The 21786-nt window shown below is 38.6% G+C and overlaps 1 protein-coding gene across 5 annotated transcripts in view; it reads left to right on the forward strand.

Annotated features, from left to right (window-relative positions):
- LOC306863589 (histone-lysine N-methyltransferase 2C-like) overlaps positions 1 to 21786 on the forward strand; it is a 150581-nt gene that overhangs the window by 64667 nt on the left and 64128 nt on the right. For all 5 annotated transcript variants that reach the window (XM_079407012.1, XM_079407014.1, XM_079407013.1 and 2 more), the window contains exons 6-12: positions 6733 to 6884; positions 6962 to 7071; positions 13690 to 13852; positions 14109 to 14280; positions 16394 to 16508; positions 18201 to 18376; positions 19840 to 19997. In XM_079407012.1, coding sequence (XP_079263138.1) covers positions 6733 to 6884; positions 6962 to 7071; positions 13690 to 13852; positions 14109 to 14280; positions 16394 to 16508; positions 18201 to 18376; positions 19840 to 19997 — 1046 coding nt within the window. The remainder of the gene's footprint in view (positions 1 to 6732; positions 6885 to 6961; positions 7072 to 13689; positions 13853 to 14108; positions 14281 to 16393; positions 16509 to 18200; positions 18377 to 19839; positions 19998 to 21786) is intronic.

The raw sequence follows: 21786 nt of genomic DNA on the forward strand, positions 1-21786 counted from the left end.
AGCCTAAAAAAAGCAAGTCATGGCTTTAGAAAGACATGAGAGGTTAAATTAATGCATTTTCATTTTAGAGTTAAATATTCCTTTAAATTAGGACAAAAAAAAAAATCAGGCTTGGAAATGGAAAGCACCCCCCACCTCCCCCAACCCCAAAAACAAAGACAAAAAAAACAATAAATGTAATAAAGACTATAGCTTTGCTGGATGGAATCTGATTACTTAAGTTTTGGGTCACACAGAACTTGTGTTCTCTTCCATTGTGCTTTCTGATGGAGAGGAATGGAGTGCTTTGACCCAAATACGCTGGGAGGTGCTAATGAATCCACCACACCACAATTCAATTTGGGTCAATTAATTTGGTGCCAGAATTGTCTGATGATTACTTACTAGATGGAGGATTAAAGGAGAAATCTATAAGGGAAAACTCCACTGACAGCCTTTCACAGAGCTCCACGTGACCTGTTGTTGTCAAAAGTTCCTGTCCACAGCCACCCTCAGGCTCATTGGATGAGTGCCTAATTTGTTCAGCTCTTCTTAACCAATCAGACGCGTCCCCGAGGAATATTGACGTAATGCTCTCTGTGCAGTCTCTGGCAGCTTGCCAACAGGCGGTGGATTGTTGTGTTGGAGGAATCTGATTGGTCGATCTGAGCTGGAACTGTGCCAGTTATTTACAGGATAGTGAAAACAATAACAGCTCCAGAGCGAATGAGGAACATTTCATATAATTTAAGGTGGAGACTGTTAAGGTGGAGCAGACATTGTTTGAGTTATTGTAACTTGAGGCATTGCAGACATTAAATGTGACCAACAGATTTTTAGGGCTGCACGATATTGGAAAACTTGGTTATATTGGTTATATGGCCCATATAGACACGATATTGTTTTTTTTTTTTGCGATATATATTGCGATATGACAAAAATAAAAATGACCAGATGATTTGAATATCTCTTTGAAAAAAAAAAACAAAAAAAACAATGATTGGCTTCATTTTATAGGCGAGTAAATCAGCATAGAAAATAATCAAATTTCAACCATAGCTAATTATAATAGAACAAAGATACACAATGAAATAAACTGGTAAGTCTAACAGTATTCAGGTTGAATACTCAAATGTAAAATAACACTGCATAGTCTTAACTGTGTAAATGAAATCTAATAAATTTGTGTTAAAGCTACAAAATAGATTTTTCTCTGTGTTTTGTTGTTTGATTAACATTCATGACTCCGAAAGCAGGATCAGGAACATTAAACTGCTGTGAATATAGCTACTGTTAACACATCCATTTTCTTTCTCTGTTGTTTACCTTCTCCTAAGTCATAAGCAACTTTTACATGGATACTCTCAGAGACATGCATTTTTACTTATTTTTGTGCATACGTGTCATTTCAGGCACAATTAGATGCGGAAGTGACTGGAATTCAGTGTTCACGTGCATCTGTGTGGCTCTTACCGTGTCCACATCTGAGACGTGCAACGCAACAAAATACTGTAGAACCCATAATCAATGATGCTGCAATTCCCGCTCTAATCCCGGTCTAAATCCCCGCTCTAACGATGCCTCGCTCTATTTATGACGTACTGACACAAAGTTCAAATGATTTGTAACAGTCGCTTTGTTGCGTCCAATGTAGACAGACTTTAGAGCCGTTAAAAACGTGTGGAAAACACCGGCCGTGCCACTTTCTCCTTCTTTTCAAAGCGATCGGCAGCTTACGCTTTCGCTAAGAAACCGTGATCAGCGCTCTCCACAATGACACGGAAGTTTCAGCAAAGGATAAATGGATTTCCAGCACTGAAAATCGCTTGCAGTAGCTCTGCTACTAAATTTATTTAAAAATGGATGTCTCTGTACAGCTGTCATGTCTGGTGTAGACGCAGTGTCTGTGTGTGTAAATATAACGATCAGTATAGGCCTACTAAACATCGCACATCCTGTGATGTGACTGCGCACATCGCGATATCGATGCTGAAACGATATATCGTGCAGCCCTACCGCAAACTACATTTCATATAACTCCTCCCCTGCTACCCTGTATGTTGCTCTCTCATTGGCTGTAGGTCATTGTGAAATGAGTTCCGACTGAAAAATACATCTGCACAGCAGGATTTAGAATCACAGACAGGTCCAGATATATAGCATGCCAAATATTTCACAGTCGTCTGCGATTCTTTCCGAGCGCATTTTTGATCATTCACACTGCGTGATTGTCACTCGCGTGAACAAGCACCGATTTGAACAAGCCTCTGATTTCAGGCATTTCTCTGCGATTTCACAAAACCTGTCAGTGAGTGAAAATTGCCCCCCACGGACACAAACTGCAACATGGGGAAGGCGACACACGCACACAGAAGCGCCCCAAAGGGGACAGACAAAGTCCATGCAGCAATCCCAAATGGATCATCTGATGATCTGGGGCTCTTTGAGGATGATGTGATTGTCTCCCAAATCCGACCAGAAAACAAAGTTTGCAAGTCACCACTGATATCCTTAGACCAGATACAGGTTTGTATGATTGTTTGAGGAGAAAAGAGTAAATAACTGAAGTAGAAATAACATAATTATCAGTGGGGAGAATTACTTTTCACAAGGGATGAACAGGCAATTCTGTCAGCATTATCACCATTTCTGTGTAAAATGGAAATATTAAAATGTATTCTAACAGTTATCAAAACACCTTTAGTTTATTGACAGTCGCAGCAAAAGAGACCACCTCATTACATTCACCACTGCATCCATGAACATCATCCTTCCACAATGAGCTTCCTGGATTAAAGCAATGTCAACTTTTTTTCATTGCAGCAGTTCCAAAAAAACATGTATTAATCTCAGTCATTACTATCAAACAAATGAGAGAAAGCAATACCACAGCAAATGAATTAACTCAAGTCTGCCTTTAAAAACCCATTAAACAAAGAAAACCCGCCCCATAAAACTTTTGCAGACTGGGGTGAAAACCCCAGGCTGCCGCCCTCCCCTGTTTTAGTCAGTGACTGTAACATGACAGCCAGTATAATTCTTCAGATCACTGCCATTAGCCCTATTATAAAAGAACAGAATAACTTCAAATTCACACGAGTAATAAAGTGGGGTAAAAAAATTAAATAAAAAGGATGTATACTCTCCATAACGAGGAAACAAACATACTGTAAATAATTGCATCATGTACATTGAAAACTGTACATTAGTGATACCAAGTTTCTTAGCATGAAGAACTGCCCGTAGTAGATCATCACATGAAGATCTAGATGAATAAATCAGAAGTTGAGTCACTCGGTATTATCAAACCCTTATGCCACGTCCATCGAGCTCAGGAACTGGCGCGCTTCGTCCGGTGAATGCATTAGTTTGGTCTCGCCGTGTTTCATGACGATCTTCAGCGTAGCCGGATAATGAAGAAAGCTCTGCAGACCTGCCTCTTTCAATTCCTTCCGTATTGTACTGAAGGAACTCTGCTTCTTTGCCGTCGCGGGAGAGAAGTCAGGGAAAAAGGTCAACATCGCACCGTCATTTGCTTTCAAAGGGCCGTGGCGTCTCACTTCATTAAGAATCAAATTGCTGTCGTTGTAGCATAACAGTTTGAAGAGAAACACTTGCGGTTTGGAGTGATCAGTTGAAGCTCTGGAGTAAACTTGATGCATGCTTTCGATCTCGATATCTCTGCCCGCAAGTGATGGGATCCAGACCGGCAGTGACCATTTCAGAAAGCCAATTGGGTCATCTTTCTTGGCCCCCTCAGGTAGTCCTTGCAGACGGAGATTACTGCATTTGCTGCAGTCCTGTAAATCCGTCACTTGTCGCTCGAGGGCATCCAGACGGTCAGTGTGTTTGCCGATCACTTTTTTCTGCTCTCTCTGTTCCCCGATTAAAAAGTCAACTTTAGAGCATATATTCTGGATTGTGGTCATGTGAGAGGCGAATTCGTTGCGCATTGCTGCTCCTCAAATCGCTTTATAGTGACCGCCATATTTTCTTCCTCGGCCGCTGGTTTTGTTTTCTTCTTAATTGGCAAGGATGATGGTGAAAGATAAGCGAGCTTCCGACTGTGTGGCATCTCCAGACCAACGACCAACGAAAAAACTACCCCAAATGCAAGAAAAGACAATGAAAAACAGCAAAAGGCGGGTTATTTACACAGAGCTCAGCTAATGTGCGTCTTGGCTCATGAAAGCGTCACGTGACCCCCAAGAATATGTCTTGATATCACTGTAAAATAGACATTTATTTTTAAAGTGTAACTGTTCTTTAACCTAGTGAGCTGCCATGCTGTGTAGTGTCTCCATAGACAGCTGAATTGTAAAGGCTATTTCACACTGCCCCAACAGATGCCGACCAATGCCAACAGTCCCCAGATTATAGTACACCAATTCTCAAACATTCTAAGACCAGACAAACTTTAGAGAAACTAAAACAAGCACCAACCAGTGCCAACAGGACTAGGTTTCATTTATGCATTTTGCAGACACTTTTATCCAAAGTGAATTCCAATAGAGGAACAAAAGCAATTTGTCCGAGCGAATAATAATCTTGTAATATACAATGGCAGGTTTATTAGATAGCTAGGTTGGGAAGCATGCTAGAGCAAAGGACACATACAGTGAAGAAAAAAGGGATTTTTTCCTTGTTTGTGTGTGTTTGTTTTCAGCGGTTTAAGGGTGTGGGGTGGTTAAGTGGTTGCAATTTAGGTAGGGAGGTGTTGTTCTAGTGGCAGCCTTGAAAGCGGGTGTCAAAACCTTGAATTTGATTTTGGCCACGACTGGGAGCCAATGTAGTGAGATCAGAAATGGTCTGACGTGAACTAGAGCTGTGTATCATCTGTATAGCAGTGGTGGAAGCCATGTGCATTTTATGATCCCTTCCAATGAGGTTGTGTAAATGGATAAAGGAGAGGAGCGAGCACTGAACCTCAAGTAACCCCAGTTATTAGCTTATGTGACTCAGACACTCCTCCTCTTCATGAAACCTTGAAAGATCTGCCCGTGAGATAGGACTGAACCACCAAAGTTCTGTACCTGTGACGCCCTGTGAGGGTGAGGGTGGACAGTAGAATCTGGTGGTTTACAGTGTCAAAGCAGCAGACAGGACCACTATAATAAGACGGACCAAGCGTTTCGGCAATGGTCAGTGGGGCAGTCTCTGTGCAGTGGTTGTTGTCAAGTAGGTTGTTCTGTTGGAGAAAATCAGAGATGATCAAACTATTATTTTCTTCTTTTTTTTTTTTTTTTTGAGAGAGAGAAAAGGAACTGGTCTGTAGGATTGAGTTTTGTTTTGTGATCAGTAGGGTTACCCGAGCCTGTATAAATGTGCTTGGAAATGTTCCAGTAGTTAGGGATATGTTGTTGTGAGTCAGCACTAGTAGCAATGTTGGTGAGATGTTGGACGGCTGGCACAGAGAAATTTGGAGAACTGATTCACCATGAGGGGAGAGAAGGAAGAGAAGGAAGAGAAGAGTGGAATGTGTACAGGCTGGCTATGGATAAGTGGTGCGGAGAACTGGCTGCTGAAGGTTGCCACCTTATCAGTGAAAAAGCTGACAAAGTCATCAGCCGTCAGAGAAAAGGTGGGAGGTGGTGGAGGAGGACAGAGTAGAGGGGTAACACACAGACAAAACCAGGGGGACGTGTCAGCTGACGTTTGTCGGCGTTTGATGGTGCAGTGTGAATTGGCCTCAAGGCTGTATCCTAAAATTAACTTAAGAATGGTCTACATAGACAGTGACTTTACTCACAAATATAGCTCCACGTGTGAGTCGTGCAGTCAATTTTATCACATTGTACATTTTACTGTCAATACATTTTAGTATTGAATAAAACATTTTAATCAGTGTTTCTCTCTGACTCTCTTGGATCAATTTCTAAAGGCGTTTTTGGATTGTCCTATCAGTAAAGGATGCCTGTAATGCTGCCTTGACATTTTTAAGACTTACATTTGCTCCCTGATATTTGGAAAGGTCCATACCTAACATTTTAGGAACCTCAGTATGAAATAGACCAATTTTTGAATGGCTCCTGTAAGCGTATTCCTTTCTTACGAAAAACACAAAATCCAAAACTCACAAATCCCAAGTCAACAATATGAACTAAAGATGTTAAGGGAATTGTTTGAAAAAAACACAATCATGGATTTCATTACGATAAAATAATGTCCCTAATGTCACTCCTCCTCTGATACAAGTCTTTTTAAAGAGGAAGTAGCACACCAAACAGTATATTTATATTTATGCAGATGTTCTGGACAGAATAGGGATCGCATACAGTAGTCTTTCATCCTGTCCCCACTGCAACCCACTTCTGGCTGGCCCTCTTCAAATCGGCTCCCTTTTTAAATGTTAATTCCTTTTTTTTCCGCTTCTCTGAGTCTCTGTAGCTCACTCTCTCAGCGCCACATCCAAGCAGCCAGTCATTCCAGCCCCCCACCCCCTTTCCGGCCCTCTTTCGTCCTCTCTCTTTCTCTGTCTCTTTCATACTTTGCTTCTAAACAGCCAGTCCTTGTGTAGCAGCCAAGTATGATAACCCCATACCTCGCCGTTGCAGACAGGGCTTCATGGATGTTGTAGTTGCACCGTAGGCCTTCTTAAAACATGACTGGGATGCTGACATCTAGAAATAAACTACCAAGTGTTTATCTCACAGAGGAGTGGGCTACATAGCTGCCACCTTCAAATATTCTTTTGTGACTCTTTCAGTGTCTTTGCATATTAAACCTAATGTGTCCGTTCACTTCTTTCCTCAGGGTCAGCTCTCCAGACAGCGGCCTGCACTCAACCTCTGCTCCTGGTAGTACAGACCCTGCTGCTGAGGAGCCCTGCCGGAAGTTCTGGGATGAACTGGGGCAAATTGGCCTTCCTGATGACATTAACGTTGCATCTTTATTCGACCCCACTGGTAGGTAAACCCACTCTAGCGTCACTGTTTGTGTCTTTCAGTGGCTGATGGTGTTTATTATTCTATTGCGCCTGCAGGCCAGTGTTGCGCTCACCTGCGCTGTGCCGCCTGGTCGGAGGGTGTATGCCGCGGGGAGGGACAGTCGCTGCTGTATGTGGACAAAGCAATTGACTCAGGGAGCACAGAGGTGAGTGACACCCGCACCAGTGTGTTTAAATGTCTTGTTGGTGGATTTGTTTTTGCGCTTTCAACTTTGAAATGGATGTTCTGTCAACTTGTACCATTTTCAACCAACATGCCAGCACCCAGTCTGGCCCTATTCCATGTGTGTCTACCAATGAATAGGTAATTCTGTTTTGTAAACCTGCTGGTCTCTATCCAGTTATGTTGGAAGCAGATGGCTGGAGTAATTTCATCACCAAATACACTTAAAAAAAAAAGAAAAGCAACTCTAAATCGCAAAAAAAATTAGAGCTCTTCCATTACAATAAACCAATTGTATAGTGAAAATAGATATGTATTTTGGGATTTAAAGATGGCATTTATCAATTATCATCATTGTTAATTTATTAATGTTTAAAGATTAACTTTAGTTAGCAGTAGATGACTCTAATGATAATGTTAGATGACATTGGTGATCTAAATATAAAAAATAAGGGAAAAGTGCACATCTAAATCTCAACCAATTAAAAAAATAATAATGATATCAAATGATAACTGATGTGGTGTTAATATATTTTGCATCCCTAAATGGTGGTGGTGGTGTTTTTTTTACTTTATATATGTAATTCAGTTATGAGTTCTGATAGAATTCTGAATGTGCGATTTAATATAAAATCTGAAATGTGTGATTGTGGCTGCAACAATTTGGCCCCAATAAAGTAATTTCACTTCAGAATTACTGTAAAATAATAATAATAAGTTATAAGTAATAAGTAAAAAATAAAAAGATTGTTGGCACATGTTGCATTCCCAAATGCTCATTATAAGCGACCTTGGACATGCAGAAATCTCTCTGTGGTCTTGTAGGCTGAATTGACAGAGCTTCACTGAGCCCTCGATCTTGTATCATTTTAGTGGTAAATGGATATTACTGTGGTTAAGTGTCACCATGTTTGCGCCAATTTGTATTTTTGAATGTAGTTGCAAACTTGAGCTATAACTTTCCCTGAGAGTAATTTTTGTGGAGGAATGACAAACGCTCTCACTGCTGATTAAGTATTCAGAGTTAATCATGAATGGGGTTATTATTGGCAGTGGAAGAGACTGGAGAGAGGTTGTGTCGGTCCCCTGGTCTTTAAAATATTTTCTAATTAGGAGCAGAACAGTTCAGAACTGCCACAGCCGTCTCTCTTGTGCAACTCCACTAATTAACACAATGCAATGTGTCAGACGCAAGGGCACACGGAACCCGGGCATGGAAAGCACATTAGGAGTAATTAATTTTTATATTCTCTTCACCTGGGATCTAATTCTTGAGGAAAAACACATAGCATCTATCCAAATGTGTGGCTATGCTATGTAAAATACAGTTAGGATCTGTCAAAACTCCAACCATCCAAATAGAAACTTAAGTGTAATTGGTGTCCATGTTTTCTGTGAAATCAGTAATATTTCAGCGGCCTATCCTTTTGTTTTGGTGTTTCTGCCTCTGGCACTCACTAATCTGATATGTCTTGCACACTTTTCTCTTCCTTTCTGAAACAAGGAAAGGAAGAGAACAGAATCTGATAATGAGTCATTGGGGGCAGTTGTGCAAAAAATAAATGATCCAAATGATAAATTCGCTTTACATCACACTTGGAGACCATTAGAGTGGTTGCTCTGCAGCTTTGCCCATTTAGCAGCTTTATCGCCTGCACGTAGCTGTTGTTCAGTAATCCACTGGACTTTGGCTGAATGTTTTGTTACTGTTTGCCAAACATAGAATAATTTATTACTGGGGTGACCAAGGTCTTTCAAGGTAGACCTGGGCTTCTTAACACCAAGTCTAGTTGATTTGCTGTGTGTTTAGTAGCTCACATCCAGGCAGTATACTATAAGCACTAAGGCTGTAAATTAGTTGGAATATATTCTTGCTATAGCTTGGGTGACAGGTCGAATGGTTGAGCTTGACAAATGTAGTCTACACTACAGTTTATCTTGAAATGGAGCAAATAGAATGAGATGATTTACTTGTATTTTTCACTGTGCTGTTGAAAGGCTCCAAATGATGTCCCTTTCTTAGTAATGTTACTTTTTCGATCATTTAAACATTGTATTTAAAAGCTATCCAAACAAAGTGCATGATATTTAATGTTATAATTCTTTATAAAAAAATAACGGGACACCAATTTGTAGGCCATTTGAGGCTGCTGAGTGAACTGACTTGCTCCAGTAAGGATTTTATTATGATGTAGGTTTGTCCTGGCAGTGAGACTCTCTCTGAGCTGTGAAATAGTAAATGTCAGAGGGCTGAGGATGGCTTGAACTTCACACAGTCCCTTCAACGAGATCATCTTCCTCTGACTTTAGTTGCACATGTAATCTACTATTGGTGTATCATTCATTTAGCGTGAAACTAGTGCTGGGCTACGATTAATCACGATTAATCGCATCCAAAAAGTTATATATATATTGGGGGTGACCCTGAATAGTCAACGATTCTATGCTTCGATAGGAGGAGCCTGATTCGACTCACAGTCGAATATTCGCGGGGTGATATGATCATACCATTTTGGCTATATGGGGGTGCTCAATATCTGATTTCACATAGAACTACCGGTTTTCTCAGAATAAGTTAATATACACCCTATTATGATAATGCTCTAAATAACAATCTGAAAAGAAAGATATTTTAACGTGCGTGAATAAATCAGATTTAAGTTTCACTTTCCATGCGTGACCGACAAGTATCTTGGATTTCAATCTTTAGCAAGACTCAAACTGACACAGGCAGAGTGAAAGAATGTGTTTTTTCGATCCGCTAGGGTACAAGTGATTTCAAAACATTTCAGCCGGTTTATATATATCGGTGTATATTATTTATAAGATGCATTTGGTTGAGTTATGCTGCAGAACAGCGCTTCAGGACTAACAACAATATAATATTAATGACTATATACACATAACATTATAATAAGAACACTATTGTGTTGCGTGAAGAACGCCTCCACAAAAGAAGTTAATTCAGAGCCACGCAGATCTGTTCATGCATTTGGGTCATTTTGTGCAGATACGTTAGCCTACAAGTCGTGATATTAACTATGTTGTATAAATAACGAAGCGTATTCTATATGAGATAAATGAGTTAAATCCCATTGATTAAACACCTGCTATCAAATGCTTCATTCTACTGTCAACTTCAGCGCGCGCAGCTCAAAACAGAAACGTTAATTACTATATCATATCCTTTATGAGACCACTATTGAGAAAAAAATGTTGTGAATTCTTAGGGTTTCGCTTTCATCTTTTAATCAAAACAAAACATTATTTACCCCGTTTGTATCTGCGAGGCATCGGTTAGACTATTTTCCATGTGTGTTAACGTCAGTAATTTTGACTGGAATGTCTGACTTAACTCTTGGTAATGTATTTTGCCCCCCCGCCCCCAAACATGATTCGACTATCGGCATGATTCGACACCCCTTATATATATATATATATATATATATATATATATATATATATATATATATATATATATATATATATATATATATATATATATATATATATATATATATATATATATATATATATATATATATATATATATATTTACTGTGTGTGTGTGTATATATATTTATGTATGTGTATATATGTGTGTGCTGTGTATACTTATGTATATAAAAACACATACAGTATATATTTTGAAAATATTTGCATGTATATATTTATATTCATATAATTTGTATTATAAGTATGTTTAATATATAAATATATAATTTTTCTTAAACGTATACATGCATGTGTGTGTGTATTTATATATACATAAATATACACAGTACAAACTTATATTATGTACACACACACTTTTATTTTGGATGCGATTAATTGTGATTAATCATTGCCCAGCACTACTTGCAACACATAATGTGACTTTTTTTCATTTATAATCAAATGTAAAAATTTGGAAATAAATTTTGTGCACACTAAAGCTGAAAACCTGCTTTGACAAAGTAAATCAGGTCAATTTTGTAAAGTGTTGTTTACTTTTATACAACAGAAATGTTGAGAAATATGCAGCAAATGTGCATGCACAACGTGCAGGAGGAAGTTTTAATTAGGATCATGTTTAGAAACCGTTTCAAATGCTATAAACAGAATCGCTGCATAACTGCAGTCCACACACTGACTGACCGAGACACAAACCAGCTGACATTTGTGCACAGTACAGCACACTCATCCAACACTTTACTGCATCTTTCATCGCTGGCCTGCTCCGTTTGGAATGCTGCCATTATGCCTCTTTGCATATAGGATTTCAAGGAGGGAATGCTGTTCTACTTTATAATAGTGTCCTTGGAGTCTTGGCAGCAATAACGTATCAGCTGTAGCTTTTTCACCCTATGAAGGAGATGTCTGAGGCGATGGTTTCTGTTTGATACATTATTTGAGGCATGAGATACTCAACACCCACCTAGCCCTGAGAGTGGACAGTATGGCCATAGAGCTCTATATGGCTGTCCTTCAGTGATTCAGAAAAGAGCATTGTGGGTAGAGGCTGCTGTCAGCCCCAGTGGACTCACCGCCTGGGCGATAATTGCTTAAAGCTCAAGTGTTAAAAGGTATTTGCAGATTGTTGCATTTGGGCTTTAGGCCAAGGGTTTTTAAGGCATGAGAGAGCGAGAGAGACTGCTGACTAGAGACATTTTTAGTTTAGGGCCGTTTTCTCAGGCCCTGGCGTCCTCTATTATTCAAAGTGTGAGTGCTTTTTCCATGGTGGTGATTTAAATGTCTGGCCAGTTTTCATCCAAGTCCTTATTTTGAATGACATTCGCCTTGATCCTGAATGCTTTACTGGATGTATCCGAACGGTTGAAAAAAATGCATGCTGAAAGAAGGGGAAGTATGTAATGAGCAAATGGACCTGTGAGAGGAACAGCGTGTTGTGACGACCTTGCTGTTCAGGGTTTATAGTTTTGCACCACTCTTGCTACAAAAGGCTGTTATAAGAACAATGCAATTAAGAGATGGACATTTTCGCCATTTATGTACCATAGCATTTTTGATACTGCATCAAAAAGACATTTTATTTTTAAAAGATTTCAAAATCCTGATGTTAATATACTAAATAACAGATTCAATTAAAAGACAGCATGTTTTTTCGAAGAATTAAATAGCTTTTTAAAGTGATTAATCAAGCAAGTGTATAACCAAAAAGTGCATTTAATATTGGTATTAAAAAAACAAACAAACTAGAATGTAGAAAATGAAGACAGCACTCGCATACATTATATTACCCTAATGAATTGAATTGATTTCTGTTTTTATAATTAATTGCTTTCCACAACATTTATTTTCTTGTTTGTTTGTTGTCATTTAGTCTTTTTAGAGGCTAACAGCTTACAGTATGCCTTATTGGTCATTGACCTATGCTGGGATTTAAAAAAAAAAAAGTTTTTCAGTGCAGTTTGAATTTTCACATACTGTTAAGGTGTTTAGAGGGATGTGTTGTTTTGTTTTAAAATCTTAAAGGTCACACCAGCTGTGTGAATGCACCTTTCTCTGTTTGCCATGCAAGGTTCAACAGTTCATCTCGTGTCGCTAGATATATACATATCATATTTGTACCAATTGTGAGGTGCCCATTTTAATCACTGAAATTAATGCATGAAATGAATTAAACAGTAAATAAATCTAAACTTGATTCAGGGTTGCACATTAACGGTGGCTGAGATTGCCTCTGCCTGAGTGCAGAAGAGCAAGAGCTTTACTGTCTTTGTTTAACAGTTCTGTCTAATAAATCATTTACATTTATTAATTTAGCTGACGCTTTTATCCAAAGCGACTTACAATTGCTATATATGTCAGAGGTCGCACGCCTCTGGAGCAACTAGGGGTTAAGTGTCTTGCTCAGGGACACATTGGTGTCTCACAGTGGATTCGAACCCGGGTCTCTCACACCAAAGGCATGTGTCTTATCCACTGCGCCACCACCACAGCTTTTGCATATATGATATAATACAGAACAACGGCACAACCTGGAGAGTGAGTCCAATATATTGCATGAGGGTGTTTTTCTTACTCTTTCTTACATTTGACAGAACTGTTAAACAAAGCAATTAAATGGTGTATGAAAAGGTACTGTAGCATTTTGCCTCGTCTATTTTTAGTAATAGAAAGGTAAACACTATAGTACTTTTACCATTGTCATTCAGCAAATACACACTTATAATTTCAAACATATAATTCCACAAATCTTACAATGTTGTCGAATCAAGCTATTAGGTCTTATCTGTGTCATGGTTCTTGTATGTGGACTGTTCAGGTGCCTGCTGTGACATATTCATGTCATATTCACTGTGTACTGTATGTGAAATTAGCATGACCTTGTCTGTATTTGTCAAAATATGATTCCCAGTGCATACAGACTTATCAGTGCAATGTTGGTATCTTACAGATTTAGTATAATCCAGTCAAAAATGTTTTTGGTTCATTTTCAAATTATTTATTTCTAATTTATTATTCACTTGAGCAGTTTTTGAGTTATGTAAGAACACCAGTTAATCTAAACTCTCCTTTGGTAATAGTGATGTCTGGAGTATTTATTGAACTGAAACTACACCTCTGATTTATACGTTTCTCTGTTTACTTTTTATAGTGCTGTGCATACTGTAAGCGCCTTGGAGCATCCATAAAGTGCTGTGAGGAGAGCTGTGGGCGCTCCTTTCATTACCCCTGTGCAGCTGCTGCCGGAACCTTCCAGGACATAAAGGCTTACACCCTCCTCTGCCCGGATCACATCCAACAAGCCCTTGTCCGATGTGAGTTTCTCTGTTACACACGTTTCCTTCTGCTGATTCTTTCATAAAATGTTGAGGCTTTTTAAAAAATATATATATTTATAATAATTTAAACAGCTGATTAATCAATTTTAATCTATCTTTTGAAACAAACCGTAAGCAAACAGGTATGCTCATGACAGACTGATGGAGCACATCTGTTTACATCATAAATTACTACATATAAGATATACCTTGTGTAGTTGGAGACACATTATATATTAACTCTCCCTTACAGCGAAAGATGAGGTGAACTGTCTGGTGTGTGGCGGTTCTGGAGACTTGCTCGATCAGCTCTTCTGCTGTACATGTGGCCAGCATTACCATGGGGCCTGTCTGGACATCACTATCACCCCACTGAAGAGGGCCGGCTGGCAGTGTCCTGAGTGCAAAGTCTGCCTCACATGCAAGTGAGTATCCAACTCACCTGGACATTAAATACTCAACACAGTTGAGTAATTAAGTTCAGATGTCTGGAGAATTTTGAACACTCATTGTTCTGAAAATTGAACACTTTCCATTTGCATTTCTGTTTTTTTGCTTTCCCTTTCCCTTCTCTGTTTAACTATATTTACATCCACAAAAAATAACAATAATTGTATTAATTTGTTAGTGATGGGTATACTGCATAATCTCACTATAGTCAAACTGAGTTGTTTTGCATTTGCCAGCCTCGTGTTGCTGATTTAATAGAATGACAATTGAGTTTCTATGTCAGCATGGATGAAAACAAGGCTATCCTTAGGGAATTTAGTTTTGAGCTGTTTCTTCATGCCAACAGCCACACTATCTATGACTGCTGGGAGATCCATCCGACTGATGTCAGACCACCTTTAATGCGTGTTTGAGCTTTTCTATATGTATATTGTTCTGAGGAGACAGAATGCAGTTGATCATAGAGCCTGTAAAAATGCAGTGTAGTCAAAATGGATAGTATTTTATTTAGCCTAAACTCAGAATTCTCCAATATGATGTGCTGCTAGGTTGATAGTAGGGTTGGGCGATGTCTACCAAATTGTCATCATACGATGTCTACAGTGAAACATTGTGATGGTGGATGACATCGGGGGGCGGGGTTAGGGGTGTGCCATTGGCGATGGACGATCGGCCCAACCCTAGTTGAGAGAGTGATTCTGGGTATCAAATACAGTAGGGCTGAGAGAGGCAGAACATGCATTTATCTCGATCGGTGGGTGCAAATGGCCATAATAACCATGGCTCAGCTAAGCTGTAAAAATCAGATGACATTCTCATTTAATGTTGATTTGCATTGGCTGAAAATATAGGCCTGGAAATGGGTAAATCTCCTGAACGTCACTTCACCACCTCTCGGCGCTATAAATCTCCCCTCTGATTTACCACTTAGACAGGTTTGGGCTCTGAAAAGCCAAAGTGAACGTGTTATTGCTCCTGGGAAGAAAGTAATGGGGTGTTTGTTTGCTTGGGTAAATGTAGAATGAGGTTGTATTTGGCTGATGAGTGATAGCTGCAGTTAAAATTGTCTTTTTCAGTGGCTGACACTGATATCTTGACAGCAGATTAGTCGATTTGCTCGCCAATATTGATTTTTACATTTTCTGCTAAAAAAGTGTAATTTAAATCAACACTTCACTAAAATTCACTAGAAATATTGGAGAACAGAAAAGAGTATGCAGTGTACGTGTAAAACCTTTTTTATATATTTAAAAAACTGACACAATAGAGAAACAACACTTCTATTAATAAGCCGTTTAATCGATGAATCGTCTATCTGCAGAAGGTAGTCTCTAAATGCATCATGACATTTCATTTGATTAAGCCCACTTACAAACTTGAATACCTTAATAATGATAGAAGATGGACATGGAAGGAATGGAGTAATTAATTGACTGCTTTTGATGTTTATCATTAATTTATTGTAGTGTATTTTAATAGCCAATCAGTATGAAGCTCTCAATGTAAGAACAGAAGTACCATGTGGATTTAAGATGGTTCAAAATACATTCATTGGTAGAAATGTATTTACACTGAAATCACTGCAAGAGCAATGATTGAGTGTAGGTTTTTGTGCATAGACAACAATATAACATTTACAAAATTTGCGTGCACTATATTTTAATTTCTTTTTTTAAGGAGCACTTAATTGTCTAAGATGTTTTGTTTGTAATTGTGTCAATAAAAACATACATTACGAAAAAGAAGAAACACAAAATAAAGGTTGAAATATAAAAGCAAGGGCTAGATTGCAGCAAACAACAGGTAATTTTGACAATGGGTTGTACTGTGAAATCCCATCAGTCCATTCTCTTTCCACATAACTGTACATTAAACATTAAATATCTTCTGATTGGCTAAAAATATTTTCACTTTTGCCCTGCTTGTCACTGAAACTTACCTAACTGTCCACTAGCTACAAGCAAACTGTCAACATTATATAGGTCAGGATGTCTTGTTAGTTTGAAATTTGCAAAAGCCCCTAACCCTGTATCTGGAATCTATCTTTAATGTACTCTTTTTTTTTTTCTTCTCATATCTGGTTTATAGGAACCCAGGGGATGACAGCAAAATGCTGGTGTGTGACATGTGTGATAAAGGGTATCATACCTTCTGCCTGCAGCCTGTCATGGACACAATACCCACCAATGGCTGGAGGTGCATGGTAAGCTTGTATTTGTGTATGGACTTCAACCACCATTGTGACAGTGATTCTGGCCTGTTGTGAGTAGAGGCACACAGTGCTTTCATTTCTGCTTTGAGCCTATAACTCGCAGCACACACTTCTTTCTTTTTGGTATGTTTATGGACTGTGAGATTGAAGAGTGCATCTGGATTGATGCTGTAGCTTGTTTTAATCACCATGAATTCATTACCTCCAAAACACTTTAGGTTAATTATTCCTAATGTGCATACTGTCCTGGAAGGTTTTGATGCACTTCTCTTGTACCCTCACTTTGAAGGCTGAGCTGTGTGAGTGAGTCGTGGAATAGATGTTCATCTTGACTAAAGGATTTAATGTACATAAGGATTTTAACCTGTGAACCAAACCAGTTAGCTCCATGATGAATCAGATTATAACAAACTTAAATTTGAACCAAAAAAATATTTGACTGATAGTCTTATTTGAATCAGAAGGTGCAGTACAAAACTCTTGACTATATGTACTGATAAGTACAAAAAGTTCAATTAATTTTAAGAAATACTGAAATTACTCAAGTTGTTAGAGACCTGAAAGGAAGCCGACTCATACAACGTACACTTCCTACAATTCGAAAACCCACTTAAGGTGGTCAAATGCCTGATGAATGCACTGTGCAGAATGCAATCAGATAATTGGAACATACCATTTGTTTGTGTGTTGACTGATTTAAAAATCTGCTTTCAGAAATAGCATGAAGTCAGCCAATCAAATTGAAGCTTACAATTTATGAAAGCTCTTTTGTCATCTGGGTGTGGTATGCAACAGATGGTCCATGAACAGTCTTTGGTTATGCCATCTGAGGGTGAGACTACACGATACTTTCCTAAATTGAGTTTCTAGTCAGATGTTAGTAGACCCCTACAAATCCTGCTTATGTGAAACAATAGAAAAGCTGAACGAATTGCACACAGATCCCTCTCATCACTTTGTGAAGGTGGCCAAGAAGCCCCACCTGTCATCCAGGACTCAGGACACATGAGTCTGTCCATCATCAGAGGCTTGACAAGGCTTGGATTTCCTGCTAAGGGTCTGTGGGTGGTTATTAGAGCTGATACTTGCCCCTCTTCTGCAGGCTGAAATGCTGAACTTGATGAGCTTGAAGTGCCTTTTATTTATGTATGCTTTTTAATTGACATGGAATTTTCCGGTGCTTTGCTCCTATTGAGAGACTGATGAACATGATTTTGAGGATTTATAGAGCCGTAATTATGCTGGAGCTCAATCCAAATTGATTTAAGAGAGTCCATGAAGTTTGTAGTTCGCAATTGTTGTTAGGTTCAAGTGTCATTGTTCAGATGTGAATTGTTGTCAGATGGCAGGTTTTTTTGTTTTTTCTTTAACAATTCATAGCATTCATAATACATGAAGCAGTTGGTCTCCACAGTACAGCAACAATACTGGCTTATATGAACATATAATGCAGTAGTAGAGCTAGTGATATTGTTTACACCACTGTAATGTTGGCATGACTGCTTTATTTACAGATTATTTAAATATGGATTTGTGTGATATCAATATAAATGTAATGTGAACTAATGAATTCTACTTAATAAGAATGAAAGTAAATGGTCTTTTATTTCATGTTGACTTTAAATGGGTTTGCGGTCATCATTTTAGATGATGTTGCAGTGAATTGTGTGTTGTGTTTTGCAGAACTGCCGAACGTGTGCTCAGTGTGGCGTGAAGCCTAACGGCCAGTGGTCATCTAATGGTGTAATGTGTGAAGGATGTCAACAGCAGCATGATTCAGCACTGGTCTGTCTCATCTGTGGGCAGAATCAGGACTCTGGCAGCCCTCTGGACAAACATTCATGCTGCACTTGTAAGAGGTAGGAAATGACCCCTTCAGCTATATCACACAGTCACAAGTGACCTATTGCTGAAATGAAACTCTTTCTGCATAATATCAATAGGTCACAGACTTCCATTTAAAATGATGTTTTATTAAGGAAATTCATTGTCATCCTTCAGCATTTGAGTGTTTGGTTTCTAAATGTTGGTTGAATTTGAATAGTTTCTTTGTGTTTAACACAAACCAAGTTTATCCTTGTTGCAAGTGAACAAGTGTAAAGTAGTTGAAATTGTATTTTCCTTGCATCAGTTTTATTTTATCTTAGTTTGTTCATGGTTTTTAAAGGAGAGTCTGTCCATGACATTAACACTGCTACTGTAGTATTATTACTGTATTTTTATTTCTGTAGTATTTCACATCATAGCTGTTACTATATTATGTATTTTAGCATGTCTCAGGCTCAGGTGTTTTTATCCATTATTACTGTGAAGACTCGGTCAGTGTTGGTAAATAATAGTTGATTACTTCTCTGCAGACTGTAATTAAACAATAGAGAAATAATCTATCAAATTCAAAGAGGTCTGCGAAGAACACGGTAATTGAACCTGCAGCTTTAAAGAGTGGCTCAGTCTTTGTGAATGAAAAAATATTGATTTGATTCTCATATAATTTGAATGGCAGATTGATTTGATTCTCTTGCTTTGAGAACTGACTATGGGTCAAGCATATAATTGTGTGCCACATCATGTGTAATGAATTTGGATGGAATTTTTACACAACAGCCGATCTGATCTTATCTGTCATGTATTGAGTTACAATTCGTGACTGACATAATTAGTTCAAAGTCCATTGTATTTAATTAGCTCAGATACTATAATATTTATGGTAAGGTTATATGTTTTTTTTTTTTTTTTAAGCTGTTGAAGACTTCCTAACCACTAACCATTATGACATTATTTGACTAGTCACATCCTGTGTTTTCTGTGTATCCACCCTGTTTGCTGCATCATATGTGTTTCCATTAGCATCCCCAGTGATGTTGCACAGATAATGAGTCGAATTCCAGACAAATTTCCCAAATACTCCCCCATCTGCCATTGGTTGGCCAAATGGATAGTCCAGCCTTATTGGTCGAACCAGAAACTCAAACTGTGGCGGAACAGATTATACTATGGCCAAAGTCTAGGTTATTAATGGAAAACACTGCAATATTCATAGTGTAAGGCACTTAAAAAATAGTAACTGATTTCTATAGTGAACAATGTCTGTGTGCAACATATAAATTGATAGATGCAAGAAATGTAGCTCAAATAAAACATTTTAACCACGCGCTACACACTTCTGCTATACATAGAGCTTTCATTTGTGCTAAGAATGGAAATTCCTCTGTTGTACAGGTTGACAATTAGTAGCAGCTTTCATAAATAAATAAGATGTTGGGTTTAGGCAAAAGCGGGTACATTGATTGGGGCATTGATGGTTGTTTATTGTGTGTTTCAGATGGGTTCATGTGGACTGTGAGAGGCAGGAGGGCACTGACACCCAGGTGCAAGATGGGTATACCTGCAGAGTGTGTAAGCAGGTAGAGGAGGAGAGCAGGCACAATCAGCCCATCAGCAGCCAGGAGGCTTCATTCACTGACCCAGAGCCAGCCGAGGGTGAGTACACATCTCTCAGCACTTGATGCACTTCTGATGGGGTTGTTATCCATACAGTTGGTAGTATTGTATGGTTCTGGACGATGGACATACTGCTCCACACAAAGACCGTTTACACCTGCATCTGTGTCTGGTCATCCAATCGGAGGTGGTCAGCTGAGACAGACTGCAGTTTACACCTAGCATTAACCTGCATATCAAGTATTTATATAGTACAAAAAGTATTTTTTTTGCTTTATGTTGTGTGTTTAATATATGATAATTTCTTTCTTTCGTTCTTAAGTCATATGATGAGTAATCATAAGTAATCTAGCAAAAGTCTATAAATCGTATATTTTAATTTCTATTGCAAATTACAAGTTAGTTCTTCCATAGAATAAGTATATTTAAAAAATGTTTAAAAATCTACTCTCTATGTAAGGAGTTTTTAGCGTATGTTGAGGTTTGTTTTTGCTGTTTACTTTGTCGACTGCTGTTCTGTGTGTGTTATTGGTCAGTTGTAAGGTGCTATAAGCCGGTTCTTGTGAAGCACTCTTCATGACTATTACAGAGGCTGTTGCATTGAGTGTGACACAGATTTAAGGCATGAGCCTCTCTGCTGTCAGTTCAGCAGTGTGTGAGCAGGTTGAGAAACCCCTCCTCCACATCTTAATGCATCTTTCATAATATGCCCTAAATGAGTGTTTGCATTTTTTTAGTGTCATGTAGGGACCACATTTTCCCACTCTAGTACAATGTGAAGTCATCATGAAATGAAAATGGCCCTGTTTACAGTTTACATTTTTATTCACAAGGGGAAAAGTGTTTGTCTTTGTAATCATGTCTGTCCACCAATCCCTCTCATGTTGTCATTTAACTTTTTCATATTCTGTTTCACCTGACAATAAATCAGATTATAGAAGTAAAATGGTTTGCAGATGCCATTTCATGTGGACTTTTTTGGGCCAGTTTTTGAGTATTTTGAGATACATTTTCATTTTGTTGCACACTACAAAGCTCTCTAAAAACTGCAACCGAAGAAAGAAACAAATCACCTACGAGCTTCCTGTGCTCGGAGTCCCAGCTGGTGACCTATCATATAGATTCTGGAAGCTAAAAGCAAATCTTATTTTCTTTGGGCCCTTTATTAAGACTTGTAATAAGAATGGACTCTTCCTGTAGCCTGATGGCTAAGAGATGAATTCCCCGTGTGCCTTTGCAGTGGTTACAACTGCACCTTATTACCATTGATTTTTTTCTTCCTGTGGGCCTGTGGTGGGGAGTTGATATATGTTGGCATGTGGTTGGCAGAAAAGGATACAATCAGACCCGGCTGTAAAGGCTCATTGTAAAGCCAGTCATGCCAGCAGCAATGCACTGGGCGACTGCCAGCAGCTAGAGGAAGCAATCATCCCATTGTTGGGCCCCCGAGAGAGATGGCTCTAATCAAGACAGAGACGCCCACCTGTTAACCAACCCTACCACACCCGTACTTCCTGATAAACACACACTGAATGCACACGTACGTACTAGGGTTGTCTCGACACCAGCATTTTCATAGCTTAGCATTTCTAGTGAAATTTCACAGTTCTCATTGTCAAAAATCAAAAATTTGAAAATGAAATATCGGGTAGGGTTAGGGTAGGTGTAGGGAGGGCTTTATTTTCCCAATAAGGTGGCATCCATTTAATAATTTGAATTAAAACTATCATTTACACTCAATAGTTATTATCGTGTACTGTTTTATAATGTACTACAATACTGAGGTGCAGATAATTGCCACTATTTGTAATTAGTATAAATAGCAGAA

This window comes from Barbus barbus (genome assembly GCF_936440315.1).
Source record: "Barbus barbus genome assembly, chromosome: 44".
Classification (NCBI taxonomy): domain Eukaryota; kingdom Metazoa; phylum Chordata; class Actinopteri; order Cypriniformes; family Cyprinidae; genus Barbus; species Barbus barbus.